Here is a 22,514-nt window from a genome sequence, read left to right as displayed (position 1 = left end):
ACAAACTTTGTGTGCGTTTGCAGGTGAATCACGCAGGGTTAAAGTGGACAACAAACTTTGAGTTACACTCAGACTGAGGTTTGTGCTGTTATAGGCTCCGCCCACTCAAACATGCACTGTAATGGTTGCCATGGCAGCCAGGGGTGATGCTACACTCTTCTTTCCAGGGCTGTTTTTGGGCTAATTTGTGCTCACTTCTCTGAAGGTCCACCGCAGCATCTGGGTCAGTCAGATCTGCTGCTTCAGTACTTCTGTCCTTTCAGTCGTTCAACAATTAGATCACAGGAAACTCATCATCATGAGCCTCCCTCCACTGTGCTTCAGAATGGATGAAATCTGTTGCAACAGGAAAAGTTAGGCTGGAGCAATTAGTGATCTTTGGTATCTGGAGAAACCTGGTAGTTTATAAAGCTTATATTGTCTGTGAAATCTTTGGAAACACCACAAAACATGAGAAAAATCGATTAAAAAAACACAGCATGAAAACTGTGAAACTTATGGGGTTAAATCAGGAGCCGCATAAAATGAGCAAAACAAAAAAACAGATTAGCAATTTTAAAAATAGGGATTATAAATGCAAAAAAAGAGAAAATTTCAAAGCAGTTTTAAACTCGAAAATAAAATTGAAAACTTGAGAAAAAAAAAGAAAATTTGAAACTTAGAAAAAACCCTCAAACTATTACCAATTAAAAAAAGTTTTTTTGCACTTTCAACTTTTCTTTTTGCTTTCAGTTCTTTGTTTTAAGTTTCAATTCAGATTTTTGAATTTTCGCTGCTGAGCTGATCCTAATTTTACATCATCTCGCTTTGCCGGGGCTTTGAGCTCATTGACCAATTGTATTTGTTTTTTCTAATTTTTAATAATTCCGTCAAGTTTTCACTTTTTTCAAATTTACAATCTGGTTTTGTTCACTTTAAGCAGGTCCTGATCTGACCCAATAGAAACTTCCCCAAAAAAACAACAAACAAGACAACTGTCAAAAATGCAACACAGCAAGAAAAATGGAAATGTCAAGTTAAACAAAATCAATAGTAAACCAAAAGACACATTTAGATTTCACAAAACAGGGTTTTAACATTAAAACCCATAAAAACAAATAATATTGAACAAAAAAGAAGCAACAGTTCTTAAATTCAGTGAAAACTGGAATAAAACAAGCACTGAAACTAACATGAAATGTTTAAAAGTGCAAATATAAATGCATTAAAATGATGTCAATGCTTATAAATATCATGAAAGTAGTAAAAAGGGTTTTTAGAGCAAGAAAACGTTTAAAACTACTAAAGTAATGATGGGGATGAGAACGGTGGAGGGATGAAAATAACCAGCAAGGTCACACAGTGAAGCTGCAGTCTGTCGCTCAAAGCTCAGCTGGTCTGCTCCTGGAGACGGATCTTTTGCACACTGTCCACAAACTGGTTGAGGAGGCGAGGTCAGAAGTCAGGGGGAGGAGTATCTGTGCGAGCGGAGTGAGGAGGAGGAGGACGACGAGCATGAGGAAGAGCCCGAAGGCTGGAAACACACCGGGCTGGACTTTCCCTGTGGCCTGCAGCTGCTGTGCCTCCCACGCTGGCCCGCCATTGCAGCCGAGGCCGCCGGCCGAGCGAACAGAACCCCTGAGGAGCAGACGTCAGATTGAAGTCACCCTGAGAACTTCCCTCCCATCCCCGTCTAAAGCCCGGCCCAGTCCTGAGCAGGTGACTGGTTCTGGTTCTGTCAGTGTGCTGGTTTGTCATTCAGGTGAAAAATGAAAGATCCAAACACTAGTTTGGTTCCTCAGAACTTTTGACAGATTGATTCCAGAGCAGAGCTCAAACGAAGAGCAGAAAGAAGATGTCTGTGTGGACTGAGGGTGGGTCAGAACCTGAACAGAACTGGTTCTATATGAAGTGATTTTTGTGCCACCATATTGCAAGCAAAAGTCACAGTTTTGAGTTCAAAATTTTCTAAGTTGCAAACAAAATGTGTAAAGTGTTAAGAAAGAAATATAATTTGCAAATAAAAATATTAAATATTTGCTTTCAAAAACTTTTTTTGCGTTTACAAACTTTTTTTGCTTCGAAAAAATACATTTTTGCGTTTGCAAACTTTTTTTCTTTCAAAAAACATATTTGCAATTGCAGCACAAACATTTTTAGATGCTTAGTGCTTCATCTCTCCTTGGCCATTTCTTTAATTTTGCTTTCAAAATTTTCCCTCACTGGCACAAATACAAACATTTTCTCTCAGGCTGGCATTAACATTACACAAATTTATTAGCAAGTTGCAAACCAAATGTGTAGTTTTAAAAAATATATAATTTCCAAAGAAAATATTTGATATTATCTTTCAAAGACTTTTTTGCATTTGTAAACTTTTGTTTTCTTGCAAAAATATATTTTTGCGTTTGCAGCTCAAACATTTTACATAAATAGTGCCTCATCTCTCTTTGGCCATATCTCTGATTTTGCGTTAAAAATTTTCCCTCACTGGCACAAACACAAAAATTTTTTCTCAGGATGACACAAACATTACACAAAACAGAAACGTATGAACGCAAAATCAAAGACAGGGCGTAATCAAGATGAGACACAACACATCCAATAATGTTTAAGTTGCAATTGCAAAAATATTTTTTTTAAGGCAAAAAAAAAAAAAAGGTTTGCAGGCATAAAAATATTTTATGAAAGCAAATATTAAATATTTTATTAGCAAATGTTCTAAGTTGCAAACAAAATGTAAAGTGATAAAAAAAATATATAATTTGCAAACGCAAAAATATTTATCATTTGCTTTTAAAACCTTTTTTGTATTTGGGAACTTTTGTTTGCTTGCAGAAATATATTTTTGCGTTTGAAAACTTTTTGTTTTTCTTTGAAAAAATGTTTTTGCATTTGCAGCACAAACGTTTTAGATGCGTAGTGCCTTATCTCTCTTTGGCCATATCTTTGATTTTGCGTTCAAAATTTTCTCTCACTGGCACAAACATTTTCTCTCAGGCTGACATAAACATAACATAAAAACAGAAACGAATGAATCCAAAATCAAGATAAGGTGAAAGCAAGATGAGACACAATCTAAAAACGTTTGTGCTGCAATCGCAATTTTTTTTAAAGAAAAAAAAAATTTTGCAAACCCAAAAATTTTTTTAAAGCAAAAGAAAAAGTTTTTTTAAAGCAAATATTAAGTATTTTTTATTTGCAAGATATGATATTTTTTTCATAACACTTTACATTTGTTTGTGATTGAAAAAATGTTGATCTCAAAACTGTATTTTTTTTTGCACAAAGATCCCTCCATAGCTCCACACAGACTGAGCAGAACCTGACCTTCTGGGCTCTGGGGGTCAGCTGGCACACTTTGACATGACTTTCAAACCTGGACATGCATGCATTAACACACAAGCACAGAAGTGAACACATGCACATACACACACATGCGTCCGTGCGCGGCGTCTCTCAGAAACAGTGCTGAACTCCCGGGCCTCAGCGGCCGCCTCTTCATCTCATGGATTTTATAGCAAAGACATCAAACTGCATGGAGGACTGAGCGCCAGGGTGCTGCTATAACTTATTGAATTTCCTGCCTGCAATTACAGCAGCTGGCGGCCCCTCTATTTACCTGTGTAGACAACTCCATTTATTTCTATTGACATGTTGATGCTGCTAATGCCGTTGGTAGACAGGTTCAATGCGGTCTCTTGTCTATCATCTGTCAAGAGAGGAGGCACAGAGGGAGAGAGGAAAACTCAATATGAGCATTAAGAAAAGGAACAGAAAAAGCCAGCCGAGTATTGGAGATGGAGCGCAGAGTGACAGGATAAGCAGAGCTTTATTAAAGAGCTGTAGACGCGCACACACACCGTCACACACGGCGCTCCTGCTGCCACTCACAGCCTCACTTCCACTCATCGCAGCGCTTCTGTTTCCACAAATGTCTCCTCTTCGGATACGGTACAGGAACTGGATAGGGGAGCGCTACAGCAGGCAGGATATCTGCCCGAGTGGAGGGTCAGCGGGGTCCAACTGGTGTTATGTTCTTTGATTTACTGTAACTTTTCAACCGTTAACACCATCATTCCAGTAGATTGTGAAGGAGAAAAGTCGCTTTTCTCCTTCACAATCTACTGGAATGATGGTGTTAACGGTTGAAAAGTTACAGTACGTTAAAGATTTTGTGTGTAAGCGTCACCGGCGATGGTTTTCGATCACTAGTAAACTATTGTTAGTCATCTACTAGTCACGGCAGCACTACTTGGGACGCCTTGTAGTTACATAATACAGGCAGTAGCGTGAGGGGTCATACCAAGGACTCACACTGGATGAACACAGGTTTCCTGCATTCCAACACCCTGCTAACTGAGTCCAGAAGTTCACACAGCGTTATCCTATCTAGTCTCTTGTGCGGGACTAGCTGATTGGCAGAAGGGTTCTTCTGGTGTGGGTCCAGAACAGAGGGTGTCCAAAGTCTGTTCGAGGGCCGACCTCCTGCTGGTTTTCCAGAAATCCTACCTTTTCTGCTGCTGATTACCTGGATCAGGTGTGTTTAGCCCAGGGGTCTGCAACCTGCGGCTCCGGAGCTACATGTGGCTCTTTGGTTAAAGTAAAACGCGTTTAAAAAGTGTAAAAAAGTAACTGTAACTGAAAAATTAAGTAAGTAGTAAAGTTAAAAATTAGCTTAAACTTTATTAAAGTAATTGACAAAGAGTAGAAGGATGGTACGAATCATTTAATGAGGATCCTATCAATAATAGCCGTAATTCTCCATCAATCCTTTGCAGTTTATCAACGTCATACTGACACATTTGGATTTAATTTGGACCAATTTGTTTCAATATCTGAAAGGGGTCACCTCATTAGCTCTGATTTAGTTTTCGTTGGTTATATTTATGAATTTGAGGCTGAAATGCACCAGAAACAGTAAAATAAAGTTTTTTAAATCATTGATGACTTTACACTTCCTGCTGCATTTGCTGCATTGATATAATTCTGTGGTGTAGGATGTCTTTTATTTTGAAAGGAAGTCTTGCAAAGATCTGTCAAAAGTTATAAACTATTTCACATTTTGTAAAAACAGCAACTTTCTCTTCATGTTTATGTTTCATTTATGCAACAAAACCACAATAGTTTTTTTTAATGTATCATGTCGGTATCAAAATAAAAATATTAATCAGAATCTTATTTTTCTAAAGATGACTTTGTGGCTCCTACTGGGTTTTGGTTGGTGAGAAATCGACCCGAATGTCTCTAAGTGTTGAAGGTTGTAGATCCCTGGTTTAACCAATAAGGAGCTTCAATGACAGGTTGGTTGGAAAACATGTAGGACACCAGCATTCTGGACTGACTTTGGACACCTCAGGTCCAGAACCTTTGTTCCTCTGAACCTGCGACTGCTGTGAAGTTGATCGGGTCAGTAAAAGCCAGGATGACCCTGTAGGACTACATCTATATCAGCTGTTCCAATGCTAGACAATGGCGTTGCCATGGCAACAGTCCCAAACCTGCTGAACCCCCTTGAGTGGTTTGTGGTGTCTAGAGAGAATAAACTTGTATGTCATTTCAGAGGAGCTTCAGCAGCCAGAGAAGGTCTGCTTCTGAACGTTGATGACCCACGACCCGTCCTCAAAGTCTCACCTCTGCTGTTGACTTTGATCTTCAGGGGCAGCTGTGTGGCCACAGCAATCAGGTTCTGCTGCAGAGTCTGCTCCACCATCCTCTGCTGCTCCCCTGCAGCCGTCACCATCTTCTTCAAGGGGGGCTCTCCGGCCTGCAGCGTCTCTCTGAGCTGCTCCAGAGCGGCAGCCTGAGTCACAGCCGCTGCGTGGTGACCGCCGGGCAGCACGGCCAGGGCGGCCCGGCTTGGCAGGCAGCCCACCACCATGGGTTCTTCTGCAAACACGGACACTCGGATCAGAGTCTCTCAACCAATAAAAGCCAGTCTTCTCACTCAAAATGAACTGAAGGAGAGCTGAAAGCTGGCAGATGATGGTGAGCTACCTGTCTTGACCATGGGTGTCTGAGAGATCCGGCTGCTGCCGGGGCCGAGCATGGACAGGTGAGGCTGCATCTTTGGTGAGGACAGGAGGCCCGGGGTTCCGGCGGGAGAGTAGCTGAAGATGACCGAGCCGTAACTCTGCCGCCGGCCTTCCCTGCGGTTGCTGTCGATGGCAGCCTGGAGCTCAGCAGGGGAGCTCAGCCCCCGCTTCTCACATTCGTACGGGTAGAGGTACTTCATGTACCTGAGGAGGAGCAGAAGAACACTCAGCTTCAGGTCCACGTGATCTGTGCTGGCTCTCATGTCAAACTCCAGAGTAAGTTCATATGTTTTATTATTCTTCCATCTGAGCGAATACAAACCTGCAAAACTTGCCCAGCACTGATGGAGAAGCTACTCAAAGGTTACTGAGAAGGACTGGAAACCAAATGACCATCTACAGTTTCATTCTGTTACAGAGGGAACCCCTGACATGCTGCACGAGGAAGGAAGTTTAGGAGAAAAACATCATCTAGGCCTTCAGATCTTTAAAGTCCCACTCTGATGTTGTTCACTCTTCAGCTTATCCCATCAGGGATCACGACACAACCCTGTATTGCAAGGCACAGAGGAGCCCAAACGGGCTGCAGCATTAAGGGTCTTGCTAACGGATCCATACCGGGTCAAGCTCGATGCACACCCTGGAGACTGAACCCAGGGTTCCTACGAGGCAGCTCCACACCCAGCCCACTGAGGCATCCAGCTGCTCTACAGTCTGATTTACAGATGATTTATTTTAATCTATTTTCAAAGTGTTCTTAGTGGTTTATTTATTATGATTATGCTTTTTTTATGAATTAAAAAACACACGTCGTTTTCTAGGACATCGTTTCTGCAGAGCGGCAGGGGGTCAGTAGAAATTCATCTCAGAGCTGTGGAAGGAAGTGATGGCGTAGAGCACAGGGTCCGGCCCTCCAGATCATTTTATTTTACTGTTATTAATGGCGCGATGTTATCATGCGCTTATTTCTAACTTGTATAATTTTGACTAAATATATAGTTTATGGAGAGTAAAATATTGAAAGTTATTTTAGGTCTAAGTTGATTTATTATGGAATAATATTCCTGCCTTTTTATTATCAATAAATATGTAAAGAGTTTACAGTTTTAAAGTTTTAAAATGGCATTCTGCTAGCTTTTTGGACTATTTTGGCATTTACTAAGATTTATGCTTTTTTTGAGTTTAGCTAATATTTCAGTTACATGCTAGCTGTTTTGGCTAACCTAATTTTTGTTCTTTTCAGGCAAATTTGACATTTAGCTCATATTTTAGCTGCTTTCAGCTTCAGCATTTTCAGCTATCAGCTTCAGTGGTTTTAGCTATCAATTTAGGCACTTTCAGCTATTCAGCAACCAAATTCAGCTTACAGCATTCACACTAGTATTATTGCAGGTAATGCTATATATCTAGTTCATTATTATGTTAAAAAGTTTCAGTTTTAAAGTTTTAAAAATGTAGTTTTCGAGTGTTCAATAAATGTTTATCCTGTTCGGCCACGACCTCAGGTGTGTTCTGGATTTCGTCCCCTTGTGTGATTGAGTCTGACTCCCCTGCTCTGATGCCATGTTTCCTCGCCCCCCCCCCTCTCTGAGCTCAGGTTGAAGTTCTGGTTTGGATTCATGTCAGTTTTGGAGCGACAGTTGGCTGCAGACGTTCATGAAGAACAGCAGAACCCGATCCAGCTCTCGCTCCTATCAACCCCTCAGAACTCCTGCTGGTTCTGAGGCGTGGCCCGGCGTGCGTGAGCGGTGTGAACACTCACTGTGTCCGGAGCGTGAAGGCGGCGCTGGTTATGGAGGTGGGCAGGTTCAGCCCTTTGGTAATCTCGCGCCATATCTTCTTATTGATGACTTCCACTAAGCCGCCTTTTTCTGTGACGAGCTTGTAGAGCATGTAGAGATCCAGAACCTGCTTGGCCATGATAGGAATCCGATTCACTGGAGTCCCTGCAGAAAGCAAACACGATATCCACAATCAATTCCATTACCTTCGGTTCCTACCATCAATAAACTCCTGGATCTTCTTATAAGACCAATTTATCTGGAGCCAGTCAGAAGTCTGACTGACGCAGAAATCAGAAGTTCAGGAAGTTTCTGTGACTTCATGGAAACGGCGAGCGGGAAACATCGGTTTAGTGTGAAAGTGAGACAAACAAGCATCCGACTCCATCGCAGGAATGTGCTGAAGGCAGCAGAAGCAGGATAAATGAGCCCTGATCCGCTAAAACTTTCCAAATTTGAAGGCTCCCTTTATTCACACAAAAAGAGGCTCCGATAATTTTTCTGTGCAATTTAATGCGGCGCATAAAGCCTGAACAGCCGTGTCTTTGTGAGAGCTCCAGAGAGGTTGACCTGAGATAATTAACCTGCATTTTGCTGACAGAGTCCCATTGTACCCATCGGATTTACCATAATAGCGATCAATACCTGCAGAAATATAGAGCAAACAACAGCAGAGGCTTTACAGCAGAGGGAGGAGGAGGCGCTGAAGAACGGCGTGAGGCGCCCAAACACATCAATTCAAGCCGCTAATTATGGCTTTGCTTTCCCGCCGTGGCAGAAGAGCGGGAAAACTACAGAGCCGAGCTGCACACCTTCAGCCAGGTTCTGGTTCTGAACCGGCTTTACTTCACAATAGTCTGATGATGAACCACAGCAGGCTGGACCGGGTTCAGTTCTAAAGGATGGGGGGCTTTTGAGCAGCTTGGAGAAAAACCTCAAGTTCCTTTGACATATTTTTGTTAAGGAAAAGTCCAATGAGGTCTGGAGACAAATAAAAACACCCAACCAAACCAGAACCAGAACCAGGTCATTCTTGAGCAGCTTTCCCACCGTGATTCAACAAATTCATGTGGCCCGCCCCTCTTTCGCTGCGCAGTATTCAATGTTCACCGCCTCTCAAAAAAATGTATTCCAGACGCAGCGGCCGCATGTGGGAGGAGCTACCAGCTCTGTCTGTGGATATCTCACTTAGAATGAATAGAAGACACTGGATGTCACGGAATAAGGTTTATTTATTGTAGAGAATAACATCAGTAATCCTGTCTCCATGTTTGGGTTTATATGATTATTATAAAAGATTTCCTGGTACAGCCACTTCCACGGTGTTTCTGTGTCTCTGTGGCTGGTGCGAAGGCTGACTGCTTTAGATTAATCTGAGGGGCAAAAAATAAATAAATAAATAAGGAGTCCTTATTCATTTTTTTTTAAGTCTCAATGAGACCCCGCAAAGTCTCTCTGTCTGCCGGCATATCGAGTAAGTGAACTCCACCGCGGGAGCGAAAGCCGCCGATCTGTCCAGAGTGAATCCCGCATTCGGGATGAGGTCTGCAAACGTGCAGCTCAAACGGGTTAAGGAAAAAGATGAAAGTTCTGGACAAAAACACTCGCTTTGGATCAATATTCTACCCCCTTATTGACTGAAAATGTCACATGCTCAAAGCTGAGTTCCTGATTGGCTGATGCGATGCAGCAACCTGTCATACTTCAGGTATTCACATTTTGGCCGTGCCACCTCATTCGCCCCTCACTGCTCAAATCAAGCTGCTGCAGACTTTCGTGCTGGTCGCTAAAATTGCGCCGTGGGGCTTCAATTCGCCTCAGAGCGCGCCTGGACCACTGATCAACATTGGAGCTAGCCGCTTCTGCTGCGCTAATCGCGTTCAGTGTGAAAGCACCTTTACACATTCATAGCTGTGGATGAAAACAGAAGAGTTTCAGAACGAGACCTCCACAGAAGGCTCGGGTCACCGGACCCGTTCTGCAGAAACAGACTCCAGTCTGTTGGTCTCCATTATCTGGGATCAAACCCAGCATCCAGCTCATCATTAAACGCTCTGCTGTGCTGAAGACACCAGCCGGAGCCATAAATAAGAGCCTCAGCTTTTGTGTCAGCGAACGTGAGGAGACAAGCCGCTTAAAACAAGATTTATGTGCGCTCGATGGCGAGGGTGATGTATTCAGCCCCGTGATTCCCTCAAAGAGATATAAAGAATAAAGGAGGCTCTTTGTTTCCCCTCCGGCCATGAGTCATTATGACAGGGAGCAGATAGTTTTCCTCTCAGCAGCACAGACAGGACCACTCTGTAATGGTAACAATGTGGAGCATCAGGACCTTTGTTAGTGCAGCAATCATCTTTATGCTTGGCTTGATCGCTGAGGCCATCGCTTTGCACCTTCCACCGATAACGGGATGAGGATTTCTCCTCCTCATTGACTTTGCTCTTTTAGCTGTGGAAATGAGGGATTAATGCAGCAGCGCAGGGAAAGCAGCTGTTTATCTGAACGTCTGAGTCCCTGAAGAGCAGACGGAAGAGCATCTTATGTTCTCCAGCATTTGAGACTCAGACTGAGGAGAAGCGGAAACTTTCTCTGATCAACATCTTAGGTCATGTGCAGTAAACGAGGCATTTTATTCCAGTAACAAATGATGAAACCGAAAACTCTGAACTCCATCAGGAACGTGGATGTTCATCCTCAGCCTGGTATCCTGGTTCTGTTCTGGCTTAGCAATTGTTCTGTTCTAACGTTTTTTTAGATGAGCAATGGTTCTAACACTGTACAGGTTCTGTTCCGAATCCATCCTGACTGCTTTGTTTCAGTCATCAGCTGATTCATTTCTAAGGTCCATTATCCTCATGGTTCTCCTTTAGGTATCAGTCATCTACTGGTAATTCTGGCAAATCCATTTAATAGTCTAATTATTTTATTAATTAGACAAGTAAATGCTTAGATGAGTGTTTTTCTTTCTTACACAGGATTTTTTTGGTATTGAACTCAGAACAGAGCAGGTCCAAGAAAATATCCCCCAGCAGAACCGGATCAGAGGGAAGAACTACAAGTCAGCCGTCAATCAAAAGACCAAGGTGCATTTGTGAACATAAAGAACTCGATAATGAAATAAAACAATAAAGTTTATTAAAAAAAAAAACTCATACAGTTGTCAGAGACAGAAAGAAGTTTGAACTGTAAACCAGATTATTCCAGTTTCGTATTTAAGAGAACGGACATTTACCCCGGCTCAGTGCCTGAAAACAGAACCAGAGGTTTTAGACCAACCAAGTACAGAAGAAACCCTCTCGCCTCTCACCTACACCAGGAGTCTGCAACCTGCAACAGTTAAAAAACCATTCAGGTTGATATTTTACTAACCACAACCCAGCATGAGCCACAAAGTCTTAGCTCACCCTTTAGAGCACGTGTGTCAAAGTCGAGGCCCTGGGGCCGGATCCGGCCCTCCAGATCATTTTCTTTGATTGTTATTAATGGTCCGATGTTATCTTGTGCTTATTTCTAACTTGTATAATTTTAACAAAGTAATTTTTTAAGGAGAGTAAATTATTGAAAGTTATTTAAGTTTTAAGTTGATTTATTTTGGAATAATATTCCTGCCTTTTTATTATTCATAATTATGCTAAACAGTTAAGGTTTTAAAGTTTTAAATATAGGCATTCTGATAGATTTTTTTAATATTTTGACATTTACTTTGATGTTTTAGGCCATTTTAGAGTTTAGCTAATATTTTAGCTACTGCTAGCTGTTTTGATTTTTTTTGGCTAATTTTGCATTCAGCTAATATTTTAGCAGGCTATCTCCTTCAGAATTTTCAGCTGTTGGCTTCAGCATTTTCAGCAGCCAAATTCAGCTTACAGCATTCACACTAGAATTATTACAGGTAATGCTATACATCTAGTTCATAATTATGTTAAAAAGTTTTAAAGTTTTAAAAATTGAGTTTTAGAGTGTTCAATAAATGCTTATCCTGTTCATCTCGTGACCTAAGGTGTGTTTTGGCTCCTTGTGCGATTGAGTTTGACTCCCTGATTTAGAGAAATAAGACTGATTTGTATTTATGTTATTGTTCTTATTGTGATACATATAAATGAACATCAATAAAAATAGCCTTTTTTCAAAATATGATTTGGCTTATAACTTTTGACAAATGTTCACAAGACTTCCTTTCAAAATAAAAGACTTCCTTTGTCATATGGGATCAACTAAATGCAGTGTTGATACATGATGTTTGGATAGCATAAAGTTTGAGTTTACTTTTTTCACTTTAATACTTTTTGTTTTTACTATAATTACTATTATTAAAAATTAGAAACTGTATTTTTGTTTAATCAGAGAGGCACAACAGCTGGGTAAACGTGCCACATGTGGCTCCGGAGCTACCGTCTGATCTACACTTTTTTACAGTTTTCCAACTGGTGGAAACTTGAGAAGTGAACATCCTCTTACAGAAACCAGGTGCTCAGATTTAATCAACATTTTCTCAATTTAACGAATCATTCAGGTAAAAGTATTGTATATTTCCAGACTAAACTGCAGAGGCCTGTTAACCACATCAACTGTTTTTCTGAAGAAGCAAACACAACATTTTCTAAACTGTTTTTTTTATCTTTGTTCATTTAATGTGTTTATTTAGACCAGTTTGTCCATGTTTTTTTCACATTTCAATAGCAGAACCATCTTGACTCTGAAAGGATTATGAAATATTCCTCTTTCCTTTGATAGTAAGACATTTATGATAAAGATCTGTAGTTTTGTATTCTGAATTCTTTGTGAATCCAAATTTAAAACATTGGAATAACTTTTATTTGTATGAATGCAGATTGTTGCAGCAGTTCTTTCTTCTTCAAAACTCAGGTCATCCACACCACATGGAGAGCTGTTTGGTGATATTGTGTGTTGTAGGTTTTCCACATATGCTAGTATTTTGTGATTTCCTGTTTGTTTTGCAAAACTTTAATATTGTTTAGTTCTTTATCTGTTTCAAATGTTTTGCCTTAATTAGAAAAAAGTTATATAATCTGCTGGGAAATGTAATGTAACTGAACCAGATGAAGCAGGGGAGCCATCCTGCTCAGAACTCATCCTCTGTGTATCAAATGTAATGATGTGATAACCGGACTCCAGCAGAGAAATGTAAAGATGAGTGACTCCAGATGACAGCGGCGTGCAGCATCAAGGTCGGTCTGTTTTCCACACCACAATCTTGAGCTACTGAAGTTGACTGGTTTGAAAAAAAAGAATGCTGCTGGTTGGCTGGGAGATAATGACCCATTAATGGGCTCATCCGGGAACAACAGTAAATCATCCAGAGTATTTATCAGCGCACAAAGGAGGCCGTCACCGCCATTGTCGGCTCTGCGTCTGATGGAATCTCATCGAGATTGCATGTCTTTGTTTTCCACTCTGAAAAACTTGCACAAAGGTGGAAGTTGGTTTGAAAGGGCCAAATTTCTGTCTGATGACTGACGACCATCTGAGTCAGCCCTGCAGTAAACAGAGCTTCTCTCTGCAGGGATTAGAAACGTGGATGTGTATGGAGCTAAATTGGGGCCAATATTATTTCAAACTCCAATACAACAATTTGAATAAAATATTGATGTTTGGCCAAAAAAATGTCCAAAAGTTTTTGGTATTTTAAAATAAACTTAATTATTTTCAGATTCAAATGTTCTGTTTTATAGGTTTCAAAACTCAAATTTTCATTTCACAACTTCTTTTTCAGTTTCATCTATTTTTCAAAACTTTTGACCCCGTTGTGGTGCATTGGGGCGGGGCTAACACAAAAGACCAATCAAAATCTATGAGTGTGGTAACTTCAGTCCCAGTGTATTCACGAACTCTGAGAATTTGGATAATTACAGTCATTTTATAACTGTGCCAACATGCCACAATGGGGCCAACAGGAAGTGAGAATTGCAAATTCGAAAATGAAAAAATAAAAGATTTGAAACGGAAAAAAAGTTTTGAAATTGAAATTTTGTGTTTTGAAAACCCCAAAAGGGAACATTTGAAGTTGAAAATAATTAAGTTTAATTTAGAATAGCAAAATGTTTTTGACATTTTACTTTTTTTTGGACAAATGCAAATGGGTTAACTGCTTTTGTCTGCATCCAAAGCGTGTTCTGTTCCTGAACTCTGACCTGCTGAGTCAGCTCCGAGAACAACACCGTCATGGTAGATAATGAAGGAACATAAGCTTCACTCACCTCTCCTCTGCATGAAACTGAAAAGATCATCCAGAAACTCTTTGCGCTTTTCGTCATCATCCAGTTCGTATAACTGAAAACAGACAGAGACCATAGATACAGATGAGACTCCGCCCCCAGCACGCCATCAGTACCAAACCAAACAGGATGGAGGGTGTAAATTATAATAATCTGATCCAGTTCACATACTGTAAATGTATCAGTGAAATAATGAGATTGTTAATATCATCCAGTGTTACATGGATTCTCTAAAGAAGAAGTTCTAACTAAAATGTTCAGATCATTAACATTGTAAACATTGTTCTGCTTCTCCTGGAGGACGTTTCAGTTTGGCCACTAGGTGGAGATCGTGCTATAGAAGAGCAATTTATTCCAGAAGAAGAAGAAAGTATGAGGAAAGAAGTGATGTTTTAGAGCACAAGTTGTTACTTTAAAAATATTCCCTTAAAAGAGTTTGGAAAATTAATGCCAGTGAGTTTATAAAGATGTTCATTTAGTCAGCAATGAATGTTTAGGTCGACCGAGCGTTGGCATTAGTGATCCGATGGGAAATTCCATTAAACGTTCGCATCAAGCTAGCAGACTTCAGCTTTATCTGGTAAATTTATTTATATTTTTTATGACTCGATTATTGATTTATTAAGCTTAGATCAATTCAAATCCATTAAACGATTTTATTAACCCAGCCCTACCTGCAGATATTTATGGTTGGGTTAATGTTGGGTTAATGAGCACCAATGAGACCAGTGAGACCCTTAATGTTCACAGGCTTTTATCATAATAGAGTATAGTTTGCCTATAAATAGACTGGATATGTTGAAGGTTTAAGTTTGCAACTATAGACATGTACACCCTGGACCGAGAACCTCGTGTATTTCTGCACTGTAGAAATGTATCCTAAAGTGGGGCGAGCACAATGGAGTTGGAGAAAAACCCAAAAGAGACTGACTGACAGGGAGGGACGAGGTCAAAATGAGAGTTTTCCTGAGAACTACCACCTGCCAATCAAAAACAATCAATATGACCCATTTAGTGCACAAATGTAAGCTCTGATCAAATCAAACAACAAAAGAACTGGCTAAAAAACAGAATCTACTCCCAATCTCCTGGATTCTCTCTACATTCTGTCTCTCACAGCTCGTGTTTCTATGATGAACATTGCAGACCAAACTCATCTCTTCCTGTGAGACAACTGTGACTTGCCTTTCTGTGGCTGTGTCAGCCCGACCACATAGTACAGCTTACATACCGTAGATCTGAGAGGATTCTTATACACTGGCCTCAGTTACGTCCAGGAAAAGGAGAACTGTCACTTGGATGTCACTTTCATTCAAGGATGTCAACAATAATTTCCAGTACGCTAGCTTTCATGTGGAGCTTCCAGTGCTCAAATATACATAACAATAGTGGTTTTATCACTTTAAAACAAAAAGTCATTACTTACATTTAAAAATAAACTTTTGGGGTTAACCATGCAGTTTACCCTCACAATGGAGGACTTTGTATCACTCTGTTTGGAAGGTGGAATAAAGAAAAAAGAAATCCAGACACACTTTGACTAAAAATGCCCATTCAAATGAAGAGGAGGAGGAGGAGGGCAGAGTTCAGATTGAGCCCATCACTTCCAAAAACCACGGTTGCTTCTGATCCAGTTGCAGATCTGACAGGACCGTTTGTGTTCTGTGAGCAGAGCGGCGTTTGAAGAACTGGACCGGTTCCTCTGCTGCTGGGATTTTCTCAGCTTCCAACAAGGTCAACAAGAACCTGAGAGACTGCTTCAGTAAAACTGAAGGCTCCTTTAATTTACAAGCCAATTAGCTGCTGTATTGAGAGTATTGACGGCATTGATAGACACAGGTGTATATAGTCTGCTAAAGGAAAAGGTCTCCTGCAGCCACGACGCTCGCAAGGAAAAGAAAGACTCGTTCAAGAAGCGGATCCTTGACAGCCGGAGTGAGAGCTGCACTGACAAACAGGGTTATGATACGTGCACTATCTGGAGTTTAATATTTATGTGTCTGTCCTGTTAGGGAAGAGTTCTGGAAACAGGACTGGAACAAAAATACAGAACCTGATTTAAAGATCAGTCTGCTGTCCTAAAGGAACACACTCAACACCAACCATGAGCTCTCCTGACATCACTCCATTGGAGGCTTTGTCACAGCGTCTGTGATGAATTCAACACAAATGAATTCAACAAACACACCGTCTGCACCAGGACCTTCTGAACAACAACCAAGACAAAAGCACTAGCGCTGCCACAAACGATTATTTTAAAAGTCGACTAATCACCGATTATTTTTTCTGATTAGTCGACTAATCGGGTCATTCGCAAACTGTATGAAAAAAACACAACTTAACCATAATTAAACTAACTAAAGATTAGATATATATAGCATGACTAATTCTAGAGTGAATGCTGTAAGTTGAATTTGGCTGCCAAAGATGCTAGTGCTAATGGCTAAAAACGCTGAAGTTGCTAGCTGCAAACATTGAAGCTGATAGCCGGCTAAAATATTGGTTAAATGTGAAATTAGCCTGAAAAACAGAAAAAAATCTTAAGTTAGACAAAACAACTAGAAATATTAGCTAAACTCCAAAATAGCAGAAAAAAAGCCTAAATTAGCCAAAACAGCTAGCATGTAGCTGAAATATTAGCTAAACTCCAAATTAGCCTAAAAAACCTTAATAAAGGCCAAAATAGTCCAAAAAGCTAGCAGAATGTCACTATAACTTTCAATTTTACAACACTCGGGCTCCGTATAATATAAAGTTACGACTAATTGACTATTAAATTAGTCGTTGACTATTTTAATAGTCGACTAGTCGTTGATTGGTTGTCTAATCGTGGCAGCCCTAAAACACACAGAAGCTTGAAGTTCCCCCCCACAGTCCCAACAGGATCTCTGAGCCTCAGCATCATTCTGGAGGAGCACCAGGATCTTTGTGACACGAGATGTTAGATCTGTTTGCTGCTCTGAACTGTTGCACAACCCAAACATTTCAGTGATGTGTGAGGAAAAGGATTCAGAGAGGAGACACACAGAAACCCCTGTAAGGTGGATCTTTCAGGAGAGAAAATCTCAGTTCAGAAGGAGACCACAGAGCCACGGCTCTGCAAATCCTCCAAATCCACTTCCCACCATGCAGCTTATTCGTTTGGGTCAAGGTGAGCAGTCTTTAACGGTAAAGGAGGCATGTGGGCTCGATTTGTACTGATCAAAACCTAGGAGGAGCTGTGTAGATTTACTTAAGTCTTTAAAAGATTAGGATTTTCATTCATTACCTACTTTTTTTAAATAAGAAATATGAATTATGTCCATTTTTTTGGCATAAACAAAAGCAAAAATTTAAAAAGAACCTATAGTATCTCTCAAAATTTGATTTTTTTAGACTTATTTTCAAAATAAAAGATGTTCTGAGCCAAACAGGATCATCTCAGTGCAGCTAGTAACCAATGTTGTTCAGCATAAGATAATATGTGATTTTAACTCCTAAAAGATCAAACTTTTTACCAAAGTTTTGTTTTGCATATAAAATCTGTTCTTTCTGGAGGTAGAGTTGATCAAACAAGACGTCTTCAGGTCAACAGGATGTAAAAACCTACATAGTTTATCATCTATGTGAACCTCAGACATTAATTTATACATTTAACTAATCTAAATTAAATTAATGATAATTAAGTAATCCATACTTTAAATAATTGTAATTTTATTTATTTATTTTTGTTCTGTTCCCCCTCTTTGTCCTCATCAGTCTTACTCTGCTGGGTTTTGTTATTTTAGTTTGAGGTTGGATCTTGGTAGTCTTAGTTTTCAGGCTTTGTTTATTTGTTTTCTTGAGGTAGTTTTGGTTATGCAGCCATTAGCAGGAGCTGCTGACTCTGATGGTCGACATGTCTGGATCAGTAGTCTCTATGACTTATTTTATGTTTGTCCGAGGAGCCATCATGGAGAGATAAAAGAGACACATGAGGATCTGGAGCTGCAGGTTGCAGACCTCTGATCTAGACAGACACTTCTCTAATTGAGGTGATCAGCTGCAGGGAGAACTGGAGCTCACACCCCTCACCCCCCACTCAGAATGAAGAAGAACAAAGGCAGGTTTTCTCATTTACGACCCATTAGGATGAAAATGGTGTTTATAACACGTTCTTCTAACATTTTTCTCATGATAAAGAACATATATAAAAATTTAGCTAAAAACAGCATTTCTGAGTTTTTATTTACTCTAATTGTCATAAATCCAGATCAGATGAAACAATGCTGTGTGAAGAGAGTATTTATGAAGTAGAAGCTGCGACTGGCGGACCACTTACAGACAAATAGATCCATGAAAGTCTTTGTTTTCCTCGTCTGAGCTGGAGTCTGGATCTAAACTGAACGGCTGGATAGAAATGAAATTAATCATCATTTTAACACACAAAAAGTTGGTTTATGACGGGGTGCAAATGAGAGGGTGTAAACAGATAGATGATGGGAAATGGGGGCAGACTTACTTTGAGTCAAAAGTTCCTCAGAGGTGCATTTCTGATAAAATGAACTTCTACCGCTCTGCAGAAACTACAATCTAGACTAGAAACAAAGATGTTCATGGATCTGATTGTCTGCAAGTGGATTCATCAGAATGGAGCAGAGCAGGAAGATTTATATTATAATAGACTTTAAAAAAACTGCATTTTTTGTCTGCTTCGGATTCACATTGATTTGGATAAAGAGACACTCAGAAAGGCAGTTTTAAGCTTCATTTTCACTCGTCCTCCCTCAGCAGGAAAATGCCACCAGAACACATTAAAAACAGCGTTTTCATCAGCGTGGGTTTCAGCCATGAGCCCATTTCTTGTTTGCTACATGTGTTCTTAGTTCATTAATGTTTTTTTTACTTCCATTACAATAAATTTGGTTTGGGTTTTGAGAGGAGCACAATGGTGTAGTGGTTAGCACTCTGGCCTCACAGCCAAAAGGGTTAAAGGTTCAAATCCCAGCTGGGTTCTCTGACTGCTGTTCTCCTCGTTTCTCTGGACACTGCAGTCAATTAACATGATTCACAGGTTCATCAGGGATTCTTAACTGTCATTTATAATTGTGATGGGCCATCTGTATCTACATCCTACTGCAGCTAGGATAGGCTCCAGCAACCATGTGACCCCCTTATGTTAGAGTTCTGCTGCTGAATCAAAGCAGTCTGGGTTCAAGAAGCAGAGGTCTGCAGCTGCAGAGATCATGGCGTTCCCTTTGTGCTCTTTATTTAAAGACTCACATTTGATAGATGCGGCTTCATCACTCGTGTTGCTGAAGATCAGTTATTTTTTTATTTGCTTTAGCCACCCTTCTGATATTTATTCTGCCCTACTCAGAACATTTGAGGTGAAAAAAGTATTTGTTTGATGTCAGCAAGAGCAGAAAGTTTAAGCAAAAAGAGAACATCTGAAAACGATAACAGGAAGAAAATGATTTTTAAAAACTGTAAATGAATCCGTTTGGCTCTTAATGAGATTCTCGTTTGACAGTAAAAAAGAAAACAAAGGAGGTTCCCCTCAAAAAATCCTTAAATCAAATCCCTTCATTCGTCTGCAACAGACTTTTTTATTTCAGTTTAACTGAGGAACTTTAAGCTTCAGGAACACACGCATGAATCAGACGCGGATCTGAAGGAAGCGGGATCATTTATGAAAAAATAAGAAAAAAGTGAAACATTGGATCAATTAACAAAAGTTCTGTTATATTATTACATTTAAAATAGTTTTCCTCAAATTAAAAAAAAATAAGTTGACGGTTAAGTCAAGTTAAAAATGTAATTTGATCAAAACTAATATTTTTAAAAGTAATAAATTATAGAACTTTTGTTAACTGATCCAATATTTCCCTTTTTACATTTTAAGGTTATTTTTTTTCTCTTGATCAAACTGCTGGTTTATCTCATCCTAACGAACTTTGAGCGCTGAAAAAGTTTCCGCTGTTTTTCTCTCCGGTACCGGTACCGGTACCGGTCCGTGCCAGGCTGAAGCAGTTCTGGTCCGTGCCAGGCTCGGTACCAGCTCACCTGCTTGAACTGCTCCTCATAGGTCCATTCGTGCTGTGACTGCGGGCGCGCGGGGGGCGACTCTGCGCACGGAGCCTCCATGAAGCCCGGCGGGACGCGCGCCACCGGATGCGCCACGGCGCTCCGCGGAGGCAGACGCGCCTGCAGGTGGAAGCGGCTCAGCATCACACCATCCTCCCCCTCTCCGTCCACGACCTCCTGCTCCTCCGCGTCACCTCCCTGCGCGCGCCGCTCTGAGTCTGCGTCCTCCTCCAGCATCGGCGGCAGCGCGGCCGCCGATGCTGCGTCTCCGGCGGACAGCGCGCTGCGCACCGCCGTCTGGTAGTGACAGAAAGCCAGAGCCTGCCGCTGGATGTGGGAGCGCAGCTCCTGGTCTCTCTCCGCCTGCCGCCGCTGCTCCTCCAGGGCCAGGCGCGCCGCCTGCTGCCGCTGCAGGTGCTCCATCACCGCCTCCAGCTTCATGCCGCCGCTGGGGGGCTGCTGGGACGCCGCGGCGCTGTGCGGGCTGCTGCATGACGCGGGGGAAGCCGGGGTCGGGAGGCTGCATCCGGGCGAGAGAGCTCCTCTCTGCGAAGAGGAGAAACGCATGAGGAACGCGCTGCCGCGCGTGCCAACCCACGAGACAAACTTTTACGCGCCGGCAGAGAGTGGCGCGGACGCGCGGCGGCTTACCGCTGCAGCTGGGGGGTGCGCGCTCGCCCGGTCCATGTCCGCGTCCGTCACGAGCCGGGAGTGGGTCAGGATCCTCACTCCAAAGCTCAGTCTTCAGGTGAGCGTGGGAGCGCGCAGCGCGTCACGCACGCAGACGTGCGAACAGCTGATCCAACCAGCAGCTGGACATGAGGCGCGCGTGCTGACTCATTGTTTGTGTGCCCACGTGCATCAGGAAAGCATGACGCAGCAGGTGTTGTGAACCACCTGTGGGCTGTACCAGAACCCGACCCTCACCTGTTACACCTGGTGTCTACGTCATGACCTCAGGTTCTTCTTCTGAACTTTGGTTCTGTTGGGGCAGCTTCGCGGTTCTCCTTCATTTTTGGTTTGTTTTCACTGATAGATGACAGCAAACATCCCAGCAGCATCAGTTCCACCTGCAGAGCAGAAGGTTGAGCTGCTGCAGAGACCAGAACCAGCGGGTCCTCTAAGTTCCTGTTTTGGGGGGAGAGTGGTCCAATCAGATCACTCCTCCTATAATCAGAATATGAAGCATCATTCTAGGTCATTTCTGATCCATATGATATGGTCCAAATCCACCAGAATCCAGAGCTTTCAATAATAATTTCCTCTGAAGTTGATATCAATATTCATCAGATACTTACATGTTCTGTATTGTTCGATCAGCCCAAGTATTCTTCCAGTTTTCAAAACTATTTAATCAAAAATGAACTTCAGTCTTATGGAACGATAAAGGCAGATATTCCACCTTCCTCCTATAAATCACAAGTTAAGTTTTATTTCCATTACTGTGGCAACAAATTATTAAAGGAGTTTAAGAAAGCAAGACTCAATAAAAATAACCTAAAAAATTTGATCTCAAGGCATAAAATGGGGTTTGATTTTTGTCAATTTGAGTTTCATAAGATCAGTTTGATTTGGAATTGTTACGTAAGATCGTTTGATTTATTGCTTTAAATTCTTCATTTTAGTTCTCTATTTGTTTACTTTCTGTATTTTATTTTTCAGCAGAAGTGTGTTACCATCTTGAATAAACCCAGATGGGTTTCTCTAACACATCATCACATGATTTTACTTATATTTTTATTTTAGTTCTATTTTTATGTCTTTTTTACGTGTGTAAAGTAATCAAATGAAATCAGAGTTCTACAGACCTGCTCATCACTCACAGTCTCTCTGCTGGTGAGTTTGGACATTTTTATGCCTCCTGTATTTTTGTCCCACTAACAGTTATAAACACATTCCAGTGAGAGAAGCAGATTCAGTTTTCATGACATCACCTGAAACCATCATCATGAAAACCTCAGTGTGACCCGACTGTCTTCCTGTCCACCAAACATTGATTGTTACTTTCTTTCAAACAGAATCCCTTTGCTCTGATGTAGAGCTGCTAAAAGACAAATGGAAAAATTGTTCATTCACATTAAAGATTATTCCGCTGAATGTAATCATCAAACCACATTTAATAAAGTTTCACTCTGATCATCCTTTGATTTATTGATGAAGAAAATATATATCTTTTTCTGGGACATAGTTCCTGCAGAGCAGCAGGAGATCATTAGAAATCCACCTCTGAGATGTGGGTGGGACCACTGGCATGGAGCAACCCCGCCCCCTTCCCCTTCCTGTTTGCTAGAGCTCAGAGCATCGAGCGAGTATGTCATAAATATGATCTGTATTTATTCCCCTTCTTCTAATTCACAGTAATTTGAATAAAGAAATACTCAGAAATACAACTTTCTCTACACATGTCCTCTAACATCAGAGCAATGCTTCAAAAACAC

General features: G+C 41.1%; 1 protein-coding gene across 1 annotated transcript; it reads right to left on the bottom strand.

Annotated features, from left to right (window-relative positions):
- Positions 1–1,189: 1,189 nt before the first annotated feature.
- Positions 1,190–20,763, bottom strand: arid3c (AT rich interactive domain 3C (BRIGHT-like)). Its single transcript, XM_024260113.2, has 8 exons — positions 20,728–20,763; positions 20,056–20,622; positions 14,014–14,086; positions 7,777–7,960; positions 5,977–6,218; positions 5,614–5,868; positions 3,602–3,691; positions 1,190–1,617 (listed from the first exon to the last, which is right to left on the bottom strand). The coding sequence occupies exons 1-8, from the start codon at positions 20,761–20,763 to the stop codon at positions 1,442–1,444; spliced, it is 1,623 nt and encodes a 540-aa protein (XP_024115881.1). The 3' UTR covers positions 1,190–1,441.
- Between the last annotated feature and the right edge of the window lie 1,751 nt (positions 20,764–22,514).

This window comes from Oryzias melastigma, linkage group LG9 (genome assembly GCF_002922805.2).
Source record: "Oryzias melastigma strain HK-1 linkage group LG9, ASM292280v2, whole genome shotgun sequence".
Taxonomy (NCBI): domain Eukaryota; kingdom Metazoa; phylum Chordata; class Actinopteri; order Beloniformes; family Adrianichthyidae; genus Oryzias; species Oryzias melastigma.
The sequence above is the reverse complement of the archived record's forward strand: the minus strand, read 5'-3'. Positions and strand labels throughout refer to the sequence as shown.

Bases quoted from the DNA above. Each gene is read 5' to 3' on its own strand.
- arid3c (XM_024260113.2), bottom strand. From the start codon at position 20,763: ATGGACCGGGCGAGCGCGCACCCCCCAGCTGCAGCG. The intron at 14,087-20,055 runs GTGAGCTGGTAC...GTCTGTTTTCAG, and splicing joins ATGAGGAGCAGTTCAAGCAG to TTATACGAACTGGATGATGA. The intron at 6,219-7,776 runs GTGAGTGTTCAC...GCTCCTCCTCAG, and splicing joins GCCTTCACGCTCCGGACACA to GTACATGAAGTACCTCTACC.